This window comes from Pavona decussata, unplaced genomic scaffold (genome assembly GCF_977016875.1).
Source record: "Pavona decussata unplaced genomic scaffold, jaPavDecu1.1 SCAFFOLD_38, whole genome shotgun sequence".
Classification (NCBI taxonomy): domain Eukaryota; kingdom Metazoa; phylum Cnidaria; class Anthozoa; order Scleractinia; family Agariciidae; genus Pavona; species Pavona decussata.
Window position 1 is genome coordinate 3,532,429 of NW_028145460.1, and position 20,815 is coordinate 3,553,243.

General features: G+C 40.0%; 1 protein-coding gene across 1 annotated transcript in view; it reads right to left on the reverse strand.

Annotated features, from left to right (window-relative positions):
- LOC146483663 (uncharacterized) overlaps window positions 1–20,815 on the reverse strand; it is a 66,171-nt gene that overhangs the window by 24,349 nt on the left and 21,007 nt on the right. Inside the window, exons 14-38 of the mRNA XM_085105811.1 lie at window positions 19,638–19,942; window positions 19,021–19,120; window positions 16,445–16,495; window positions 15,561–15,695; window positions 14,851–14,931; window positions 13,743–13,822; window positions 13,100–13,192; window positions 12,435–12,529; window positions 12,206–12,328; window positions 11,631–11,665; window positions 11,287–11,358; window positions 10,629–10,694; window positions 9,389–9,457; window positions 8,024–8,086; window positions 7,815–7,923; window positions 6,953–7,016; window positions 6,111–6,276; window positions 5,617–5,658; window positions 4,349–4,450; window positions 4,159–4,257; window positions 3,109–3,423; window positions 2,662–2,736; window positions 2,086–2,187; window positions 1,323–1,424; window positions 317–441 (exon numbers count right to left, since the gene is read on the reverse strand). Of these exons, the coding sequence (XP_084961937.1) occupies window positions 317–441; window positions 1,323–1,424; window positions 2,086–2,187; window positions 2,662–2,736; window positions 3,109–3,423; window positions 4,159–4,257; window positions 4,349–4,450; window positions 5,617–5,658; window positions 6,111–6,276; window positions 6,953–7,016; window positions 7,815–7,923; window positions 8,024–8,086; window positions 9,389–9,457; window positions 10,629–10,694; window positions 11,287–11,358; window positions 11,631–11,665; window positions 12,206–12,328; window positions 12,435–12,529; window positions 13,100–13,192; window positions 13,743–13,822; window positions 14,851–14,931; window positions 15,561–15,695; window positions 16,445–16,495; window positions 19,021–19,120; window positions 19,638–19,942 (2,669 nt within the window). The remainder of the gene's footprint in view (window positions 1–316; window positions 442–1,322; window positions 1,425–2,085; window positions 2,188–2,661; window positions 2,737–3,108; window positions 3,424–4,158; window positions 4,258–4,348; window positions 4,451–5,616; window positions 5,659–6,110; window positions 6,277–6,952; window positions 7,017–7,814; window positions 7,924–8,023; window positions 8,087–9,388; window positions 9,458–10,628; window positions 10,695–11,286; window positions 11,359–11,630; window positions 11,666–12,205; window positions 12,329–12,434; window positions 12,530–13,099; window positions 13,193–13,742; window positions 13,823–14,850; window positions 14,932–15,560; window positions 15,696–16,444; window positions 16,496–19,020; window positions 19,121–19,637; window positions 19,943–20,815) is intronic.

Consider the following 20,815-nt stretch of genomic DNA (forward strand, 5'->3'; position numbering starts at 1 on the left):
CCAAAAAAAAAACCACCAACTTAAGCTATTGTTAGGAAGCTTTCTTTCAAGCTGTCAGACTACGATTTCATCTACAGACTCAAAAGTTAGAAACACGTTGTATAGCATGACAAACAGCACGGCATGACAGTACTGCTCATTTGAATGGTGACACTGAAGAAATCTTTCATCCACACATTCAAAAGTTAACCTCACCCTGTATGGCATAACAGGAATGACAGCAAACTACACGACAGGGAATGATCGCTCACCCACTAACTTTCATACTAGTAGAACAGGGACTCGACTCTAGATTTTCTTATGCTCTTTTTTTTACCTTGCAACCTGGTAGCTGAGTGTTGTGCCAAATGCACGGTCAGTGTTCATGACTGGCATCTCTAAGTACAAGGTTTTTGAGCCTCCATTGAGAACTTCCTTGGCTGCTTCAATGAGTTGATTGTCCTATTGGGGTTGAAAACAAAACACCATGAAAATAAATTCTCTCCTGATGCAACTTCAGAGGAGTGCCGTTTAGAGGTTAATATTAATAATACTTAATGAAGATAGAGCTTTCACTGAAAACAAAACCGAGGTAGTTTCTACGTTCAAGAAAAAAAAGTTCTATGATTTTAACACAGGGCCTGGTTGTACTACAAAAGCGTGGCCAAATCAACGCCACCTTTTGATAAGACCAAACTTGAAGCGGTTGCCTTTGACTTCCTATTGAACTAATGCTTTCAAATGAACGTTTCACTATGTTTGATTCTGCCGGCAACTGTGACCTTCGATGCAGATCAAATGGATGTCGAAGCACATGAAGGGCAACTTTTCATCGGGTTTTTCACGCTAATTTAAGGCAAGGAAAGATGGACAAAATTGTCATGTGGGTTTTCATGAGGTTTACCAGTCTCAGTAGCAAAAATACGAGCCAGAAGAACATTAAGTCCAACTACAGTGGAACCTCGATTTAACTAAGTGCCAAGGGACGGGAAATTGGTTCGTTAACAACAACAACAACTAACAACTTGATTGAATAAATAATGAAATTACATTCAACGACTTGAAACCCGCAGGTAGCTATCAAGCTATTCGAGGTGGGCTCAAGGAAAGGAAGAATAAAAGAAGAAGAAGAAATACAAAACCATTGATTCTAAGACTCCTAGACGCACTCTAGTGTTTCGTTATATCGAGGTTCTGCTCCCCGCCCCTCCTCTTCCCCGAGAGCTTGCTCACAGGCTCTAAAAGGCCAGGCTGGAATATGTCGTTCGTTATACAAAGGACTTTGTTAAATAGAGGTTCACTATTCAAGATTCCACTGTATTGAGCACTTTGCAGCAACTCACCTTTCTAAGCTCCAGTTTGTGGTTTTGTGCTTCACTTCCACCTAAGTGGTCACCAGGATTTAATTCATTGCCAGTCATTAGAAGAGGACTGAAGTCCAGCAACTTTAAAAAGCAAAAAAAAAAAAAAAACGTCATTAGAAAACAGAGGTTGATCACTATTTCTTTACAAAAAGGAGATGCAAATATCATGTAAATACCCTGGAGATTTTACATAGCAATAAATGTCAAATTTCGTGAGTGCTCGTTGGCTATTAAGTTTTATCATCAATGTTAGTACAGATGAATGGAGAGTCACTAAGTGAGCTGACGCCTTTGCAGAACGTTTTGCCAAACGTTTTAGCCTTTGTTCTTATGAAGCAAGAATTTTACCACAAAACTGGAACTGTTGAATGACAAAATAACTGCACGTGCGTTATACATTTTGGTACATATCTTTGCCGTCCTCTGCAAACAACAACGTGAAATGACCACATTTTTAAGGGTTCGCCATTCCTTCTCATTTGGTTCCTGGATAGTTCGCCGTTTTTTGTAAAAGATGAGCGAGTTGAAATAATCGCGAAGTAGCACAAATGAAATAAAGATGTATTTTCGGGTGACGTTTTCGTTGCTTAAGATCCCTATTGTCAGTTAGAAGACAGACCCATAAAAAGACTCAATTATTTAGCAAATGAAATGCACATTTGCCACAATACAACAAATGTGGTTCAAGTTGGTTGCTGCTTGGTTATTTAACCTTTACTCCCCATAATTTATTCACACATACCTTCACTTTTTCATTCAGGGGATCGGCAGGTTCCAGAAGGTCACATCTTCCAATGATCTCATTCAGTTTACGAAAGCCCATTTTAGCCATGTACTCACGAACCTGAACATACACGACAAACATTACATTAATGAGGTTTATTTATTTAATTAATTTTTTGTTTACTTGTTTGGCATATTGGCATACATGCATTAAACAGACAAGTTAGAAAAGAAGTTGTTACAAAGATACATCAGGGAGGGTGGACCTAATTAACACTGACACAACAGCCACGGCAAAGAGAAACATGCGAAAAATTTCATGATCAAGACAAAGGTTCTGCAGAAGAATTTCCAAATTTAGGGCACAAGATGGTAAATCTTCTCTTTTTTTTTTTTTCTGAGCTTGAATGTAGTTGATACTAATTAATGTTGCTAGATAATTTGACCACATTCCACAAGTTGTCCTAACATTTGACATGCAAAGAAGTTGTTGCTTTTGCCAACACCCATCATGCCTACCAGAATGACTAGCTTCCGTATGTCGGTTTGGAGATAATGTACATCATAACCAATCGGGGCTACACTTTGCTCTTACCTCTTCAGCTAACATGAAAAAGAAGTTGATGACCTGCTCTGGCTTTCCAGCAAACTTCTTCCTTAGTACTGGGTCCTGAAAAGACAGGTAAATCGAAAGCGATTGAAATGAACATCCAATTCGTGTTTTCGCATCATCATCATCATCATCATCATCATCATCATCATCATCATCGTCGTCGTCGTCGTCATCATCATCATCACCATTTATTTTGCATTTAAGAGTTCAAATTAAAAGATACAACAGGAGTGCAAAGTGATATTTCTTTCAACATCCAAAACGTGAAGTATAATTAGCATATAAGGAGTCGCTACTCACCTCATTTCTAGTTTTGGCAAAGAAAAGAAACAAAACACCGTTTGCCGGGAACGAGTGTTAAAGGGAAAGCTTTATAAAGGTGAGCCTTTTGTTCAAGAGAAATCTATTTCATAATTCTAAGCTCTTTACCTGTGTGGCAATTCCAACAGGGCATGTATTCAGATGACATTTCCTCATCATTGTGCAACCCAAGGCAATAAGCGGAGCAGTAGAGAACCCAAACTCGTCAGCACCCAACAGAGCACCAATCACCACGTCTCGTCCAGTTCTGATCTGTCCATCCACTTGCAGGACAACTCTCCTGCGCAGATTATTCAGTACAAGAGTTTGATGGGTTTCAGCTATGCCGAGTTCCCATGGTAACCCGGCATGCTTGATGCCTGACCACGTGCTCGCCCCTGTTCCACCATCATGGCCGGAGATAGTAATGTGTTCAGAGTGACCCTGGGAAAAACAAAGTACAACTCGTGTTCAGCAAGTTTCTAGGTCACCGTAAATATCAGTTTCTGTTGTGTTTCTGTATCGGTTTCAAGTCTGTTGTAGCAGCTAATGGATCATTGTAGCCAGGCAGATGTTTGATATTTTATCTCTAATTTTTTGTGGTACGAAATAGCTGGGAGTACTGAAACTCCTTTTATATGCGGAGCATCCAAAAATCGTGGACAAAACTGTTAATAAACGTTTGGTCAATCTACAACTTCTTAACTAAAACACATGTAAGTAACCACCACAGTGCCCCTTTAACGACCTTCTTGTGAGGTTCAGAAACTAATGGTGCATTCTTTTGGGGCTATTCAAGTTATTCTTATTCCGGTTTAAGAATAACAGAATACACGGAATTTCAATATCGAAAAGAACGTTCCTAAAATCTGGAGACGGAATACCCATCGCATGGCCGAGGTGATCTGAGAACAAATATGTCTGCACACGCGAGCGACCGCATAGGATTTCCCACCAAAAATTTCCCAAAAGAACGCGTATTCTGTGTATTCCGTGTAAACCCTATTGCTTCCATTCTGTTCATTCTGCTATCAGGAGCAGAATAAACAGAATGATATTCTGTTCATTCCAAAAACGGAATAGCTCCCAAAAGAACACAAATACCGTCTATTCCGAGTATTCCTATTCTGGAATAGTCCCAAAAGAGCGCGCACTAAGTCATAAATATTCGCAACCTACCTTTGCAACTCCAGCAGCAATCACACCCACTCCTACCTCAGACACCAGCTTCACACTGATGCGGGCTTGGGGATTGGAACACTTTAGGTTGTAAATAAGCTAAAACAGAAAATATGTGAGGTAATAAGCACTCTGAACTCAGAATGATCTGGCTAGCAAGTGCTCAAAGATGATCACAAAGCTGACTCACCTCAGCCAAATCTTCAATTGAGTAGATGTCGTGATGAGGAGGGGGACTGATCAGCCCCACACCGGGAACAGACTTACGAGTCTTGGCAATGTGTTTAGAGACCTAGCAAGACACAAGAATACATGTTTTGAGGGCAAAATTCAACTTCTTCAAGCTAATTAATTAATGGAAAATTTCCAAGGCCAATAAAAGGAATGTTCGCATAGGCTTGCTCCTACAGCTGCAATATGTATAGAAACATGATTGAATGTAAATCACACAGTTTACAAAATTAATAGCGTTACCGTATACCTACAATTACAACATTTGTTTTTGGGGAGGAGCGGCTATGGTAGGGAATTTGAATGGGTTTGGGACCCAAGAGGCGGGAATTTGAACAAACCAATTTTCAAAAATCTTTAATTAAACAGTCAGACTACATGTTTCAGTCATGCATCTAGATTAGAAAGCATGGTGCCTGTTCAAACAAGAGGAGTATCTCAGGTGCCCACTGTATAAACTGGGAAACTTAACTTAAAGGGGAAGTATCACGCAAATTTGTTGTCATTTCAAAACCCCAAAATGTTTGTCTGTCAGCACGAACAACGAAATAATTGTCAAGTTTGTTATAAATTATCACCCCAGTGCAATAAAAGTAGTGTCTCTGGCCAGAGACAGGGTAGACTAGGCCGGTATGGATTGCCGGAATCTTGAAAAATGTTAGGCTATAATGTTTTTTAAGTTCTCGCATTTTTGTTTTTAAAATGCGCTAGAACAGGTCGCGAGTTGTTCCTTTCAAGAATTGAGTTGATTTCTTTCCTCCCGTCATTCTAGAATTATTTGGCAGCTGATTGAAGGTCTTATTTCATCATTTTTACCAAAAGATACCAAAAACCCATGATACTTCCCCTTTAAGTCTTTAGCAAGGTGAATATCAACTGGTTTCTTTTCGGATTTCTTAAGCAACAAAATACATGACATGTGGAGAAAGAGACACTGTAAAGAAACGTCCCCAATAGTGAGCAACTATAATTTCTCCTCACAATATCGCTCCTTGATCAAACAAACAAGTTATGAGAATTAAAATAAATGATCACCAATGACAACATTTCTTGATGTTTGCACAAATTCTCTCAATTTGCACCTTAAGAAATACATGGAAAATGGTAAAGAGAATATACACATCGATATTTAAAGTTTCAATGGTTAACCACAAGAACAATTCTCCTCTGAGAACAATTCTCCTCTCCTCTTGTCTTGCACGGCGATGTATTGAGCATTGCACATACCTTGTATCCAGGCAACTCTCCACCCTCACCAGGTTTGGCTCCCTGTGAAATTTAAGGCAACCGTGGTTAAACTCTTTAATGCCACAGGTTTCATTATTATAAGGTATCCGAGACAATAAAATGGCAACAAGGAAACAAAGAGATGCCCTGGAGTATCAGAAAAACGGAGTCCTTATCAAGGCTGTTGCTGAAGAAAAATTTCACGGATCCCACGTGCCCAAAAGCCGAGAAGTTAGGAGCTCAACATGTGAAGTGTTAGGTGCTGCTACAACAGATTTAGGCACCCAGAGCATTCTCTTGGGTGCCCCAGGCTACTAGGCTCTTGTTATGAATGAATGCCTTTATTTATACACGATGCAGTATAAGCTATAAGCTTGTGGGGTGGTGTAATTTAAACAAAGAGTAAATCAAAGAATAAAAAGAAACGCAGCCTAGTTGCTTATAACGAATAGTTTGTGAAATGAAAGCAATGTTTTTATTGGTTGTTACTTTACCTGTGCCATTTTGATCTGCAGGTCTTCTGCCATTGCAAGGTACCAAGCATTCACTCCAAATCTTGCTGATGCCACTTGTCTTATGGCAGACCTTGTATTATTTTCAGGGTCATTTCCCCTCAGAGGATCCTCACCGCCTTCACCTGTGTTGCTCTTGCCACCAATCCTGGACAAGATAGAAAAACATAAAACATCGAGAGTGCAATAATTTCTTGAGGGAGAAAATAAAAGGGAAACACTGTGTGGCTGACAACAGCTTGCCATTATATTAAAGAGAATCCAACCACTTCTCCTGACACCATTTCACATCTTTGGATACCAAGAAAAACCCACAGAAAGAAGGTACAGGAAGGTCCAAAACAATAATGTCACTGATAATAGAATTCTGGGCCAGGTTGTTTGAAAGCTGATTAAGGCTAATCCACGATTAAAAGTTAACCAAGGTTTTCATCTCACTCGTTAAAAATTAAGTTAAGTACAAGTTATCATGAAAGTTCAGACAGCTTCTTTTTGTGAATTCTTCCCAAAACAACAGAATTTCTTGGGTTAGATATAGACCCCACAGGATAAATACAGTCAACTCCCTTTATTGCGGACACCCTTGGGACGGTGAGTAAGTGTCCTTAATAGCGGAGATTTATTTCAGGCTGTCATTTATTTAAGCCAGAATTAAGCTGCTGTCCATGTAATGGAGGTGTCCGTAACAGCGAGGTGTCTGCATGGCAAGAGTTTTGACTGTAACTTACATCGTGTTCCTGCAATAAACCTTGTAAAGCCAAAAGCTATATGTCTGTGGGTAAATCATGCTTTTTAGCAACAATCCTTAAGGCATACATACTCACTTGTTCATGGCCTTTGCAAGAGTTGTATGAGTTTCATAGGAAATGGAGCCAAAACTCATGGCACCTGTTGAAAAAAAAAAAGGTCAGTAACATACTGGAAAACAATTGATGTAATATATCAAACACGAGACACAGTGGGCACATATCAAACACCGAGAAGAGAGTTGAAAATACGAAGCGTAGCGGAGTATTTTTGACGAACTTCGAGGCTTTTGATATTGTGATGAAACACTGTGACGAGTGTTTGATATAACTTCTTAAACAAACTCTCTTTGAAGGGGAAATTAAGGATGCAAAAACAAGGAGTTTTTCATCAGATAGCCAAACACGTTACGGTGCATGATCTCCTTTGTCTTTGGCTTTTGAATCATTAATGAGTTTGAGAAGATCGTATCCTTGATAAACACGATCTAATAACGTCCATTTCACACACCAATATCAACTGAGATGGAGCCACAATTTTCTGATAAAGGGGATAAATGGCAAACTGCAAACTCTTGTTTGTACAATGTTGGATACCTGAAGTATCTAGGGCAGGGAGGAGGAGGGGTGGGTTGGGGTTCAATGGTTGCGGCCCCCTCCTAAACTGGCTGCCATTACCATTTCAGGTAGTCTCTAAAGTCTAGTAAGGGACCCCAATCAAGAAAAAGAGGCACTCATCACACCAAATAGGCAGTGAAATTGAGGGAGGGAAAAGGAAAGGATAAAGAAGTATTAAACTCCAGCAAAAGCACATGGCAATGCCCCTGCAGACCTCCCTGGACCCCCCACCTGATCCTGGAGAAATGGCAGCATTGGCTTGATTTTAACTTTGCCTAAATTTCATTTAGCCTCATTTAAAATACATTTCAGTAGAGCATACCTGTGGCAAACCTCTTGACAATTTCTGAAGCTGGTTCAACTTCTGAGATATCCAAGGGTTTCTTGGCAAATTTAATCTGCAGCTGGCCACGGAGGGTGCAAGAGCGAACCTACAAATTAAAGCATATCAGCATAGAAATCAGACAGTCAAAACTACTCTAGAACACTCGACCAAGTGAAAGCATTTCCCAAACTTTAAGCTTTACTAACCACTTCAATGGAGGTCTCGCTGTACTTCTGGTAAGCAGGTTGACTCTTCATTCGAACTGCATCCTAGAAGAGGAAGGGAGGAAAGTCAAGTTTTACCAACTAAAGGCTGGTTTATACAAGTGATAAGCGTACATGTAAGCACAAGGTGGCATACCCATGCAGAGTGAATAAAACGTTTGGCGCCAAAATGTTAAATCCAAGATGGCGGACGTCGGAGGTACTCAGCTTACAGTATGTTTGCATTAGCCCGGTTTACGCAGGTGACGCAATGATGCAAGCATAAGCGCAAGCACAAGAAAAAGGAACAATTTCATTTTCTTGTGCTTGCGTTAATGCTTGCGTCGCCCCAGTTTACACGTTGGTTTCTTGTGCTTATGCTTGCACTTATGCTTATGCTTGTGTCATACGTGTAAACCAGCCTTAAAAGATAATCATCAAAAATAATCCATCAATTAACTTCTAAAGGTAAGAAGCTTTGGTCTCTCCAAATCTTCTTAGGATGAGCTTGCCATTAAATTGGCAGGTTCTGGAAACCAGCTTTGTAAGGGTTTTGACCTAAGGCTCCTTACTTGTGTGAAACACTTTTCAGTTATTCAATTCACATTGCTCCTTTCCCTTCAAAATCAAGGGCTTTACAATGAAATCATTCAACCAAATTATGTGCATAAGCCAATTTCTCCATGAAGTATAATTTGTTACAGGGATATAGTATTTATATAAAGGAGGCTAGCTCAACATTAGATACTAATAAGAATGCAAGAGGTCAAAGAATGGTAAGAGATACAGTCATATGCTCCATGCTAGTGTGAAAGAGGTGTATAAAGATGAGGTTTAGACAGCAGTATAGGGACATTAGTATGTAAGAAAGCTAGTGAAAGTAGTATATAGGGGAAGATTGTGATAGTACTATGCAGGGGAAGGATAGAGAAGAGTACAGGGAGCTTAAATAATAGAGAGTTTTAGATCCGAGTTTACCGAGAACTGCTGGAGGTCATGTGACCACTCTTTCACGTCCATTTGAGGTTTTTGATGTGCGTTTTCAACGTGGAGAGGTAGGTTTTCACATGTCATTTACCTGAAAGCTAATTAAATTTTAGCGCATAATTTTTGCTTTATCTCAGGTAATGATACAAAAATCTTGTGGAGCAAGTCTTTATCCATTAACAGAGGTACAAATTCGGGCGAAATGCTAAATTTGATAAATCCTATTGGATCTTGAAAACAAGTGCCATTAATGGCTGCTGATTCAAAATGGCAGCCATAAATTTGCAAGAAGAACTAAATAAAATTGCGTTTGAACGTCGAACTGCAAACGGGTAACCTAAAACTCTCTAATATTGATAATGATTTGTGTATCAGACCCACCTGCAGGTTTGCAATGCATTTGGGATCATTTATATGCTTTTCTCCTCCCTCTCGCCAGTGGTATTCACCCTAAGACAAAAGAAACAAAATATATTGACAGATCAACACTACAGGCCCCAGTTGTTCAAAGGCCGGATAACTTTATCCGCTGGATAAGGCACTATTCAGGGTCCAAAATATACTACACGAAAAACGTTGTCCTAGGTTTTCGTACACTCCCAAACTTAACTGTGGTTAGAGTGTGCATATTCGCTTGTACAAGAGGAAATACTGAAATCTTTGCACAGATTGAAACTGACGGATAGCGACTTATCCACTAGATAAAGTTATCCGGCCTTTGAACAACTGGACCCAGGTCTTTATCAGTTGATACAATTTACAATAACGGTATCAAACAATGCCTAATTGGTGAACATGTTATAGTTGTGTTTCCTTCCTCTTTAAAGGTTACCATGGCAACAATATAACCTGTTAAAACAGCCCTAAATTTACCTTTAAGTGGTTATGACTAAAAATCAAACTAAGTTACTCCCATTTTTTAGTATTGAATAATATTGTAATCAGTATACCAACATGCAACTTTTTGCCAAGTCAAAAAAAAATTCCAGTGGGGGGGGGGGGAGGGGGGTCCAGAGTCACCTTAAATTTTGAAAGTAAGGTCAGGGGAGGCAAATGTCTTGAGGATTAGGTACAGCACAGAGGTTTTATTACATGTCACAAGAAATAATTATGGAGTTTTTCCGTTCTTTAAACTCTACTCTAAAAAACGGTGCCTACTAATACAGAAGTATTTTTGCCCGGTTTATGACTATGCGGGGTAAGTAGATCCTAGCAAGGCCTATTGGAATCCAAAAAGAAAATTGGGGGTAACCATGCATTTTTCAAAGATAATCAAGCAACAATAATACAACAATTAGCAGTAAAATACAAAACAATGTATGGTGTTTTTTTCCAAATTGAAGCTAAATTATTATCTCTGAAAAATGCATGGTTGGCCCCCAATTTTCTTTTTGGATACCAAGAGCACTTACAAGTTCTGCTTTCTCCGCATAGTTTAAACCACGCAAAAATATCCCTGTATTAGTAGGCACTACCCATAGGAAACCAGGGCATCTCAAGATGCGCAGACTGTATGTGCAGTGGCAAGAGTAGGCACCGTCCTTAAATTAAAACATTGAAATCAGGTATGGAAAACGACAGTATAACTGATTATTAGTCATATTCACTGCAAATACCGTACCTTGTTATTAATCAGGACATTGTCACAGTCACGATCAGAAAATGCAACACTGTGCTTGCTCAGAGCCTGTAACAGATCAGACAAGTTATTGTGATGCACTAATTAGTATAGCCGAGTCTTTCAGAACCACAAATGTTATAAGTGCGGCCATTTCTCTTCACTGGTCATCCTGGAAAATCCTATTTCGATCCAATCTTGCATCCTAGGGATGTCATTCAGTTTTAAAGGAGGCATGACATGTGAATTTCACCTGTAACACCCTGTATATGGCCAATGGCCATGTAATGAAGACGTTAAGAAGGCCCTCAGGAGTTCTTTGAAGAGACTGAGGGTACGCGCCCAAGAAAAATCTTTAGAAATGTATTTTAGAAATATGCACTCTGGAGCAAGGTTTAGAAATAAATTTCTATTTTTTTTTTGTTTAACATGGATGTTAATTAAAAAGTAATAATAATTTTAGGGACTAAACATTGCCCATTACATTAGGTGAATTCTATGTACAAGTTACAGCCCCTAAACCCATATTAGGAGTCTTTTGAAAGCCTTTCCAAATCTTGAGGGCAGACATTGCTCACAGGAAACTGAACAATTCTGACATGCCATAAGTTCATTACCATTTACTTAGAACATCTCTACTGGTACTGGAAGTACATCTCACCTCTTGAGCAAGGATTTCAAAGGTTACTCCACTGAGCCGTGATGCTGTTCCAACAAAGCACTTGTCAATAACCTTTAAGTGAATTATCATTACATTAGTGTCCTTTGTAGGTACAAGCTTACTTAGCAAAATCATTTCAGTCCCTGGATAGAAGCAGCAGTGCATTGAGGATATAGAAGTCTAGGGTACCCAGCTGACATCCATATCATGGAAGAGTAAAGTAAGCGGGACCCATTTCCAGAGATTTCACAAGCTTGTGCCTCAGAAGAGTCAGGCTTTTAAAGGCCTTCACTGCCAGCTGGCAGAAGAGTTCATTTTGTTTTTAATTAAATACAATTACATACCTCCTCTGCTATCCCAACAGCCTCAAATATCTGAGCTCCCTATAAAAAGATTATTAGACATGAGCAGACACAAAAGGACCTCTGGATAAAATTTGCATGTTTAGATCTACTCTGACTAGTAAGCTTGTGGCAAAATAATTTTACTCCCCACTTTCAGTTCCTAGCAGCATGCACATCCTAATACCAATAACAATAGAGGGAAACAGTTAATTTTGCTTCCCCGAGAATCTCAATGTTTCCAAAGGAAACATTGAGATTCAAGGGAAACAAATTAACTTGTTTCCCGAGGAACCAGTCATTAAGTAACTTGTTATGTAGCACAACAAAGACATTAAATAGATCAAACATGGAAAAAAAAGACCAATAAACTTTGAAAAATGTGCTGAATCCTATGGCAACATGACGTAACATTTTTTGCTTTACATGCTCATTGGCTTTTAGCAGAAAACAGTTCTATTGTTAGATGTCATGTGACTATGAACTACACAATGAATGCGTGCACTTTGGCAGGAAATTTATGAATGTCACCTATATAACAATCTTTAATGTTATGATACCATTCATCCATCAGACACCTGCCTTGTAACTGTGAAGTGTGGATATTCCCATTTTAGCCATAACCTTGGCAATGCCTTTCTCCACTGCATAAGTGTAGTTCTGAACAATTTCTTTGTCAGAGAGGGGAGGGTCAAGCAAACCTAAAAGAACATAAACTTGAATTCTTTAATACCATGAATAAATAAATATTGCTTACATGTTATCAAGTGACAAAAGTAATCTTAAGGTTTCCTAAAATCTCTGTACCTTGCTCTCGTTGATTGGCAACAGTCTCAAAAACCATGTATGGGCATATTGCATCTGCTCCATAACCCAGTAGGACACAAAAGTGATGAATTTCTCTGGAAGAAATCAAAGGGAGACCAAACTATTCAACTTCATGTAAATTTGCTCTTCACAGTTTCTCTTAACAATTGCATTACCTTTTGGGTAAACAAAGCGTAGAGACAAATATCATCTAAACTTATTGCATTCTGCACATCTTATTTATGAGAGTTAAGTCATTCAACAGCTGGTTTGGTTTTTACAGAATCCAACAAAACACAGGGATCAGCAAAATGTTAGGAGTGGATGATACGAGAACGGCAGTAAAAGTTAATCGAATCCTACTTATCAAGAACATGAGACTACAAATTTTACAAGCTCAGATAGCCTGCGAGCAAGCTCATTTTTAGGTCAGCTGCGAGAGGATAGCACAAGAGAATTGAGGTACATAAATCCTCTCAAAGCTTGCTTTGCTCACTGCTCGTGCTGTCCACCTGAGGGTGACCTAAAAGAGAGCTTGCTCGCAGGCTAACAAGCTGAGTACAATTTTAGCCCACTGGTAAGAAGTTGTCAGAGAACAAGTCTTCTTGAATTCTGTAAGCAAAGTAAATGTCCATGAAATGAAAAATACTTTGATCAAACCCTACCTGATTTCAGCTGACTCAATGACCAGTCCAACCTGTGACCTTTGTTTCATTCTGATAAGGTGATGGTGAACCGCACCCAATGACAACAGGGAGCTGAATTTAATGAAGAAGACATTCACGTTAAATTTATTGTTACATGTAGCTCAAAATGATTGTCATCAGTGTATTATTATCTGTGATCATCCATGATCATGGCACGCCATCAAGTGGTTGTTCTTGATTATTGTTACCAAAAAGGCCTGGATACAGTGGACTCACTAAAATGTTTAAGAAGAACATTGGCATAATCTGATTTTGCAACTAAATGTGTTTTAGTCATTTGAACAACGAGCATCAACTAGTCGCATGATTTAAAAACTTGTCAAATCTTTCCACTAAAAATGTTTGCCACATGACAGCCATGACTCACACTCCCTCAAAAAAGTGAAGGCGGTTGGTGCTGCATGTAAAAACTCTCCTAATTGTATTGCCACTGATCTGCCAGTTTCTCTTTGATTTAACAGCATGCAGGGGAATTCACCTTTGGTTGATGTTATGTTATGCCATAATTATAACCAAAACATGTTTAGACAAAACGGAAAACTTTCCCACGGCCATGCAAATGGAACAAGAAGATCAGTCAATACTGTTCAGAGGGGCTCACCTCATGGGAACATGGTGTTGTCCTGCAGCTCTGTCAGTTAAAACAATAAAAGCACATCCATTCTCCACAGCTTCAGAAGCCTTGAATGAAATTAAGGAAAATTAAAAACATCATGATCTCTCTACCTATTGTAAGTGACTATAAAATGGTTATACTGACACATTACAGTCAACTCCTGCCATGGCAGGCAGCTTTGGAACCATAAAAGTGAAAAAGATGAAAAGTTGTAAAGATGATTATTATTATGTGGTGCCTATAATAGCAACACACTGTATTGCAGGAGTGATTTTCAGTAAACCGGCTCTTCAGCGAGACTCCTACATACATGACAGAGTGTGCATAAGAGCACTTTAAACTCGTCAACAATAGATTGGCTTGGGAGCTGGTGCCTTAAAGGTTGGTGGAGCGGGGCAGAAATCAGGTGAAGGGAAAAAGGTATCCATGGCAACGCATGCCAGTGGCCACCACCAAAGACATCGTCATACTGAACACAGTCTGTGGAATACTTACGGAACCCAATACTTACCAAAGGGAGGGAGGAGAGGGACAAAGGCTCGAAAACTAAGCAGGCAAAATGACTTTTCTCACAGGCCAGCAAGCAAGCAAATGCAAAGCAAACCATGAGGCGCCCCCAGCAGAGAGCTCAAAGGTTGCACCCCCAAGCCGTCTAGAGAGGTGACTGCTGACTGGCATTGTCTCAAATTTAACTTTGTCTAAATTACATTTAATCACATAAAGTGCCAACAAGGAGGGAGTTCAGTTGGCTGTGTTACTTCCACGTCGTTATCAGGGTGATCAGGCACAAGTTACCTGTAATTGGTTGATTGACCGACTGACTGATTAATTGATTGATTGCTTCATTCATATAATTATTCATCGATTGATTCACTGATTGATTGATTGATTGATTGATTGACTGACTGACTGACTGACTGACTGACTGACTGACTGGCTGGCTGGCTGGCTGGCTGGCTGGCTGGCTGGCTGGCTGGCTGGCTGACTGACTGACTGACTAGTATCCTAATCCGGAGGTAGCATTGGGTCCCTTCATGTTGTGCTACGAAAACCACTGTACACAAGCACATTGTTTCATTAATAGTAACCTCACCTCTTTGCAAATTCTGTCAAGTGAAGGAACCAGACCATTCACTCCATCATCGACTGGGTAGACAATGTTGATAGTCTGGCACTGATATTCAAACAGGAAAATGTGGAATAAGAACACAGTCATGCCTGGGATACAACTTTACCTTTGAAATGAAAGACATGTCTAAACAATAGTTACAGATGGTAGGAAAACAAAAGGCCTGCAGAAACCAAATTTGGTGAAATGTGTGTAGGCACATGTAGCTTGTATGTTTTACACTTCTTTTTCTTTTTCTTCTCATAATTATGATGTATTTTAATTCAATGTCATTACCTGCTACAATGGCTTTGCCATCTGTGGCTAGTGTCAAAATAATGTAGTTAACCCCTGATATCAAAGACCAAATTCTCCTATCTTGTCCCCATACTTTTGTTCTAAAGGTACCGGGAAGAAGTCATTATGATATAAAGACAATTCACCTTGGGAGATCACATCCTTAATTCCCATGCTCTCAGGGGTAATAAATAAGGATTCATTTGATATTACAGAGACAAATTTGATGCTGATAACTGTTAGGGCTTAAAAGGTTAAAATGACAGCTGCGGCAGGCTACAATTTCTCTCACTGAATGAAGATTTCTAAGTTTGGAGAGTTTGCAATTTACAGAGACACAGGCCACAATCCCTTACAAGGCCACCACGATCATAAGACTACAAGAAATTTCAACTCACTTTACACCAAGACAGACCACACCCTTTGAGGGCCACCAAATCTGCACAGGACAGAATTGGATGGTCTAAGTACAGACGGATACAATCTGCAACATCTGGCTCAAGAAGATTTGGCTCTGGTCCAACAGGACACGCCTACAAATGAAACAACACATATTATTAAAAACTGGATCATAGTATAATGCAATTAAATTACAGGGACTTCATTGGCTTAGCAGCCAGGGCATAATGATATGAGCCATTATACCATGCCCGAGAAATAGCAACCATTAAATTGTCTTCTGGTTGTTCTTACAAAGCGAAATCAGCAAGATCTAGCAATACTTTTTACTTCACTCTTGTTGGATGAGAGGATTACATTAGCCAACTCAGCAATGCGCACCTCATTAGGCTATCTATCGTCTCATAATATCCAACACCGCTTGTGGTCAGGAGTAATTGGTAATTATAGACCAAGGAAAGAGAAAACAAGTCAAGAACCACAGTCAAACATAAAAAATAAGAGAAGTTCATTAAAGATAAGCTCAAAGCTGATTAGTTTCTGTGAAATTACTAAAATCATGTTACAATTTACTTAATAAAAAGTTTCAGGAGCCACTAGGTGTACATGTATTTGTCACACATTCAAACAGAAAACAAAGACAGTGGCAACTCTCCACATACTTTGCTTTAGAAAAGCTTGAAAAGTTTTAAGGAGCCGTAAAACGATTTTTTAAACTCACAGACTCACAAAAGACTTGCCATCTTTGAGCTCTCAAAGTGAAAACCTTATCTTTAATGGACTTTCCTTAATTTTTACTTTTGACTGCAATCAAAGGAAACCTGCATACAATAAGTTGCCCAGAGACTTTAACAAGTTGTTGGTGTAAATAATTGTCCCTTACCAGCGACATCACAATCTTCTCACGGATTGGATCAATGGGAGGATTAGTAACCTAGAGGAAGAATAAAGTTACCACATATTAATAAAACAGGAGTGTAAACAGTGTTTTCAAATATGTAATAAATAAACCAACCTTGCCACCATACACTCTCCCTTTAGTCCAGTGTTAAGTGTACCCCACTATCACGAGGAAGGTCCTGGCTTCAACTTATCATTAATTTTAGCATTGTGCCTTTTCTTTAAACCGTATTACATGTATGATTGACCTTACTCAGTACTAAATCATCTCTCTTATTTTTGACCTGTCCCTAGTTTATTCACCATAAATCAGACAAGGTAAGGCAGAGTTACAGACAAGGCACAGGTGGAAAACTTCAGCTAGTTACGAGAATGCATCGGATCCCTTGATCAAGTATGAGGCACATCAATGGAAGAGCTGTTTGTTTTTAAGTGTAATATATCTTATATCAAGCTATTCTGTTGGACTGACCAGTGGTCAATACCAGTTTCTCTGGCATGAAGCAGTACATGGAGTATTGAACTCCCCTGCATGGGTTGCTAGTCCATTGCAGCGAAAAAAACGTTGTTCAGACTTGTTCCTGTCCAAGGAGCATTTGTGTTCTCTGTCTCAATTTAACACAGGTAAGCTGCTCTTTTGTTTGCTGTATCACAGACGGACATGACGAAAAACTGTGGGAACAAAATCCCGTTCAGACAAGTGCCAGTGCCCAGGAATGGCGCCCAAGTGCTACCCCTTTTAATAAGGTAGTGAAAGTGCCTGGGCATGGTGCCCAGGTTTTTGCTTGGGGACCAACAAAGAGCTACTGTACTTATTTGTCTACAAGCCGAGCTTGGCTATAAGCCGAGACCCTAATCTTGTGAGACATGATAGTGGGCAAAAGCTTACAGAAAAAAATCGAAAAAATATCAGCTATAAGCCGAGACCAAGGTTTTTAAACAAAAAGTTACTTGAGCGTTCGTTCAAGAAACCTTTCCTCTCAGGAAACATGTTGAAAGTTATTGTTTAGAATAAAATCACACCTTTTAGAAACAATGAAAAGCTTTCCAATTGATTCTAACTGCACTATAAAGCAGAAAACTTAAAACAAATGCCACCAGACTGATTTTTATCGTCACAAACTACCAACTGCTTACTGAAGCCAATAATCAATCGCTTGCCGTCATCATGCCAAAAGCACGCCGTTCATCATACAATATGGCTTTCAAGCTTAAAGTTGTTGCAGAAGCGGAAGCAGTCGAGAACAACTCCGAGATTGCTCGAGAGTATGGACTTAGTGAGTCCATGGTCCGTCGTTGGCACAGAGATCAGGCCAAACTCTTCAACGGTGAGCTGAAGATGTCGGCAAAACGTACAACCATGGGTCGCTTTCCCCCAAAGTATCCTGAGCTAGACCAGCAGCCAGGCAACGAGCTGGGTATCCTTTATCCAGAATCTACAACATGGATGACACACCGATGTGCTTCGAACTTCCATCAAGGCGTTCGCTGGAGTTCACCGGCAGCCGAACGGTTCCCATAAAAACCTGCGGAGCAGAAAAGCGGAGCTTCACTGTCACACTTGCCATCGCTTCGGTTGGAACAAAACTTCCACCCAAGGTCATCTTCAAAGGCGTCCGGTTTCTGAGAGATCTCATCGTTCCAGATTCCCTCCGTGTTTCTTTCCACAAGAAAGGGTGGATGGATGAGTCAGGTGTGAAGGAGTGGATTCGCCAGTGTTTGCCGCGGACCCCTCATAATGAACAGTCGCTGTTAGTGTGGGACTCATTCCGAGCTCACTTGACCGATGAAGTGAAAGAAGACCTCAACCGGCGGAAAATTGATGTAGCAGTTATCCCTGGAGGCCTGACCCCTGTTTTACAGCCGTTAGACAAGTGTTTGAACAAGCCGTTCAAGGACAATGTCCGAAGAAAGTACTTGGCCTGGATGATCAGCGGCCCGTTCGAGTGTACTCCGGCTGGAAAGAAGAAGGCACCTTGGAGAAATCTTGTACTTCGATGGGTGCACGAAGCATGGTGAGAGATTCCGACGGAGATGGTTACTAAGTCCTTCACGACCTGTGGAATCTGCAACTCTTTGGATGGAACTGAGGACGTCGTGTACACTGAAGAGGTGCAGGAAATTGACGACGATGAAGAAGACAACGGGTTCGACACAGAAAGTGAAGGCGAGAGCGATGGCAAGTAAACTGTTGGTCAGTTGAAAGCTCTTTAACAAACGGCTCCTTTAGGAGCCACCACATATATAAAAGTCAATGACCAACTTCAATTTGTTTTTTCATATATTTCTGTATGCAGTACTATCTCGGCTTATAGACAAATAAATCTATGTTTCCCATGAATTTGCTGTTTCGGAATAATTTTGTTTGGAAAAACACTCGGCTATAAGCTGAGGACCCTTCCCTAGTTCAAATTTTCGAGATTTTGGTAAAGTTTTGTGAAAAAATTGCTCGGCTTGTAGATGAATAAATACGGTATGTTCAGAACACCTAGTCTGAACCGAGCCTTACAGATAACATAGTAAAGTGCACTGTCATAACGTGCAAGTCCAACACCATACCTGTGCAAACAGCTGCTTGAAGTAATCAAACACCAGCTGAGGGTACATGGTGAGACAGGAAAATGGTGCATCATTACCCATAGAGCCAAGAGCCTCTTTCCTACAAAACATGCAATTTAAATAGAGTTAGAGTGTTGCCACACAATGCAGTTACTTAACCCTATCTAGACTGGGCAATTTTTATTCTTCTGGAGGTGAGGGCAGGTAGGTTCCCCCCCTCCTCCTCAACCACCATAACTTCCCAAGTTTAATTTGAGCTATGGCAATGAGACTTGAAGGATAGCTAGTACATCCAAAGATATTTCCTTTGAGGTCAGCAACGGATGCAGGAATTACTTCACGATTTAAAAATAGTGGCTATCTGCAGTCTAAATAGGGTAAAAAGATTATCCTTAATAAACAATGGAAAATTGATGAACTTTCTTAAACAGTTGTTACTAACATTTATTTGAATTGATTAATTATTCCAAATCTAGAAGTCATGTTAGAAATTTAAAATGTATCAATTCTTTGTGAGACCGACTTGACCTTCACTAAGATTTAATTGCTTTGTGGTTTCCTAGGCAATTCCATTCAATAATTTTAACAAAATCAAAAATCATAGTTGAGTAACTCACTTGTTCTTGATCATCGGCAAAATCAACAAGTTCAGATCCTCAAGAGAATACCCGAACATCGGCAACCGTCTGTCTCTCTGGATCAGTTCATTCTGTGAAGAGTGCTGAATCAAAGGCACTTCATCTGCAGACAGGTTTCTAGAAGCTCGATAAGCTTCATGAATATCACTTAACGTCTTAACACCTCTTTGGAGCAGGTCACTGCAGGGACGCAGGCTGACCATTTCACGTTTTAGTTCATGGTCTTCAACAATAAGGCCCATTGTGGTATCCACTAGAAGCATTCTGCCTGGTCGCAAACGCCCCTGCAATGTCACAATGATAAAAAGAACACAACTTATAACTCAAGAATAATATTTAATAAATGATTAAACAGTACTGCCTGAATCCATATGCACATTGGCATACGTGAGCTGCAAGGGCAGAATGCGTGAAGGCCTACAGGAGGACGAGACGAAACTGTGCGGTTCACAAGATGAAACTGCCAGTTCACGAGACGAAACCTAGGTTGAAAATGCACTGCGGTCAAAAGGACAAGGCCCTGACACATTATAGCATGTTGTAACCTATGGTGGTTTTGTTGTTTTTTTCATTGAATAGATAATGATTTTTTTCTTATTAAGTAAACTGCATGAAACATGAAATGCCGCCTTGAAATGCAGCTGTTCTTTGGAGTCATCACGTAGGAGACCAGTCTCAGGACTGTTTTAGGAGCATCGATTTCCACTAGATGTGGCCATTGAAGAAGGCATGATTCCCTAGGGTTTGTCTGACGCTTCATTCATTCCACTCGAGGTGGTCGCAAGGGAAAAATGTGTACACTGGCCTCGCGTCCACCTCATGAAACCCTGTACATATGGCCGATGTACATATGGATCCAGGCAGCACTATAACGTGAAATTAATATACTGAGTATTTTAAAAATTCCAAGTCAACTCTCTCAAAACTCAGACAGCCAAGTATAAACTGTCTTTACTGCAGACACCCGATCTCTAAGGTTGACAGCTTGACTTGTTTCTGGCATGGCTAAATTTCACATATTTGTCTCTGCATTTGTAAACTCCCCCTATGGCAGACAACTAGAGTTGATTCTGGCATGGCTAAATTTCACATGTTTGTCTGTAACTCAGTAAGCTCTTTTTAGGGTGGACATAACCTCTCATACAGTAGTTGGCCAG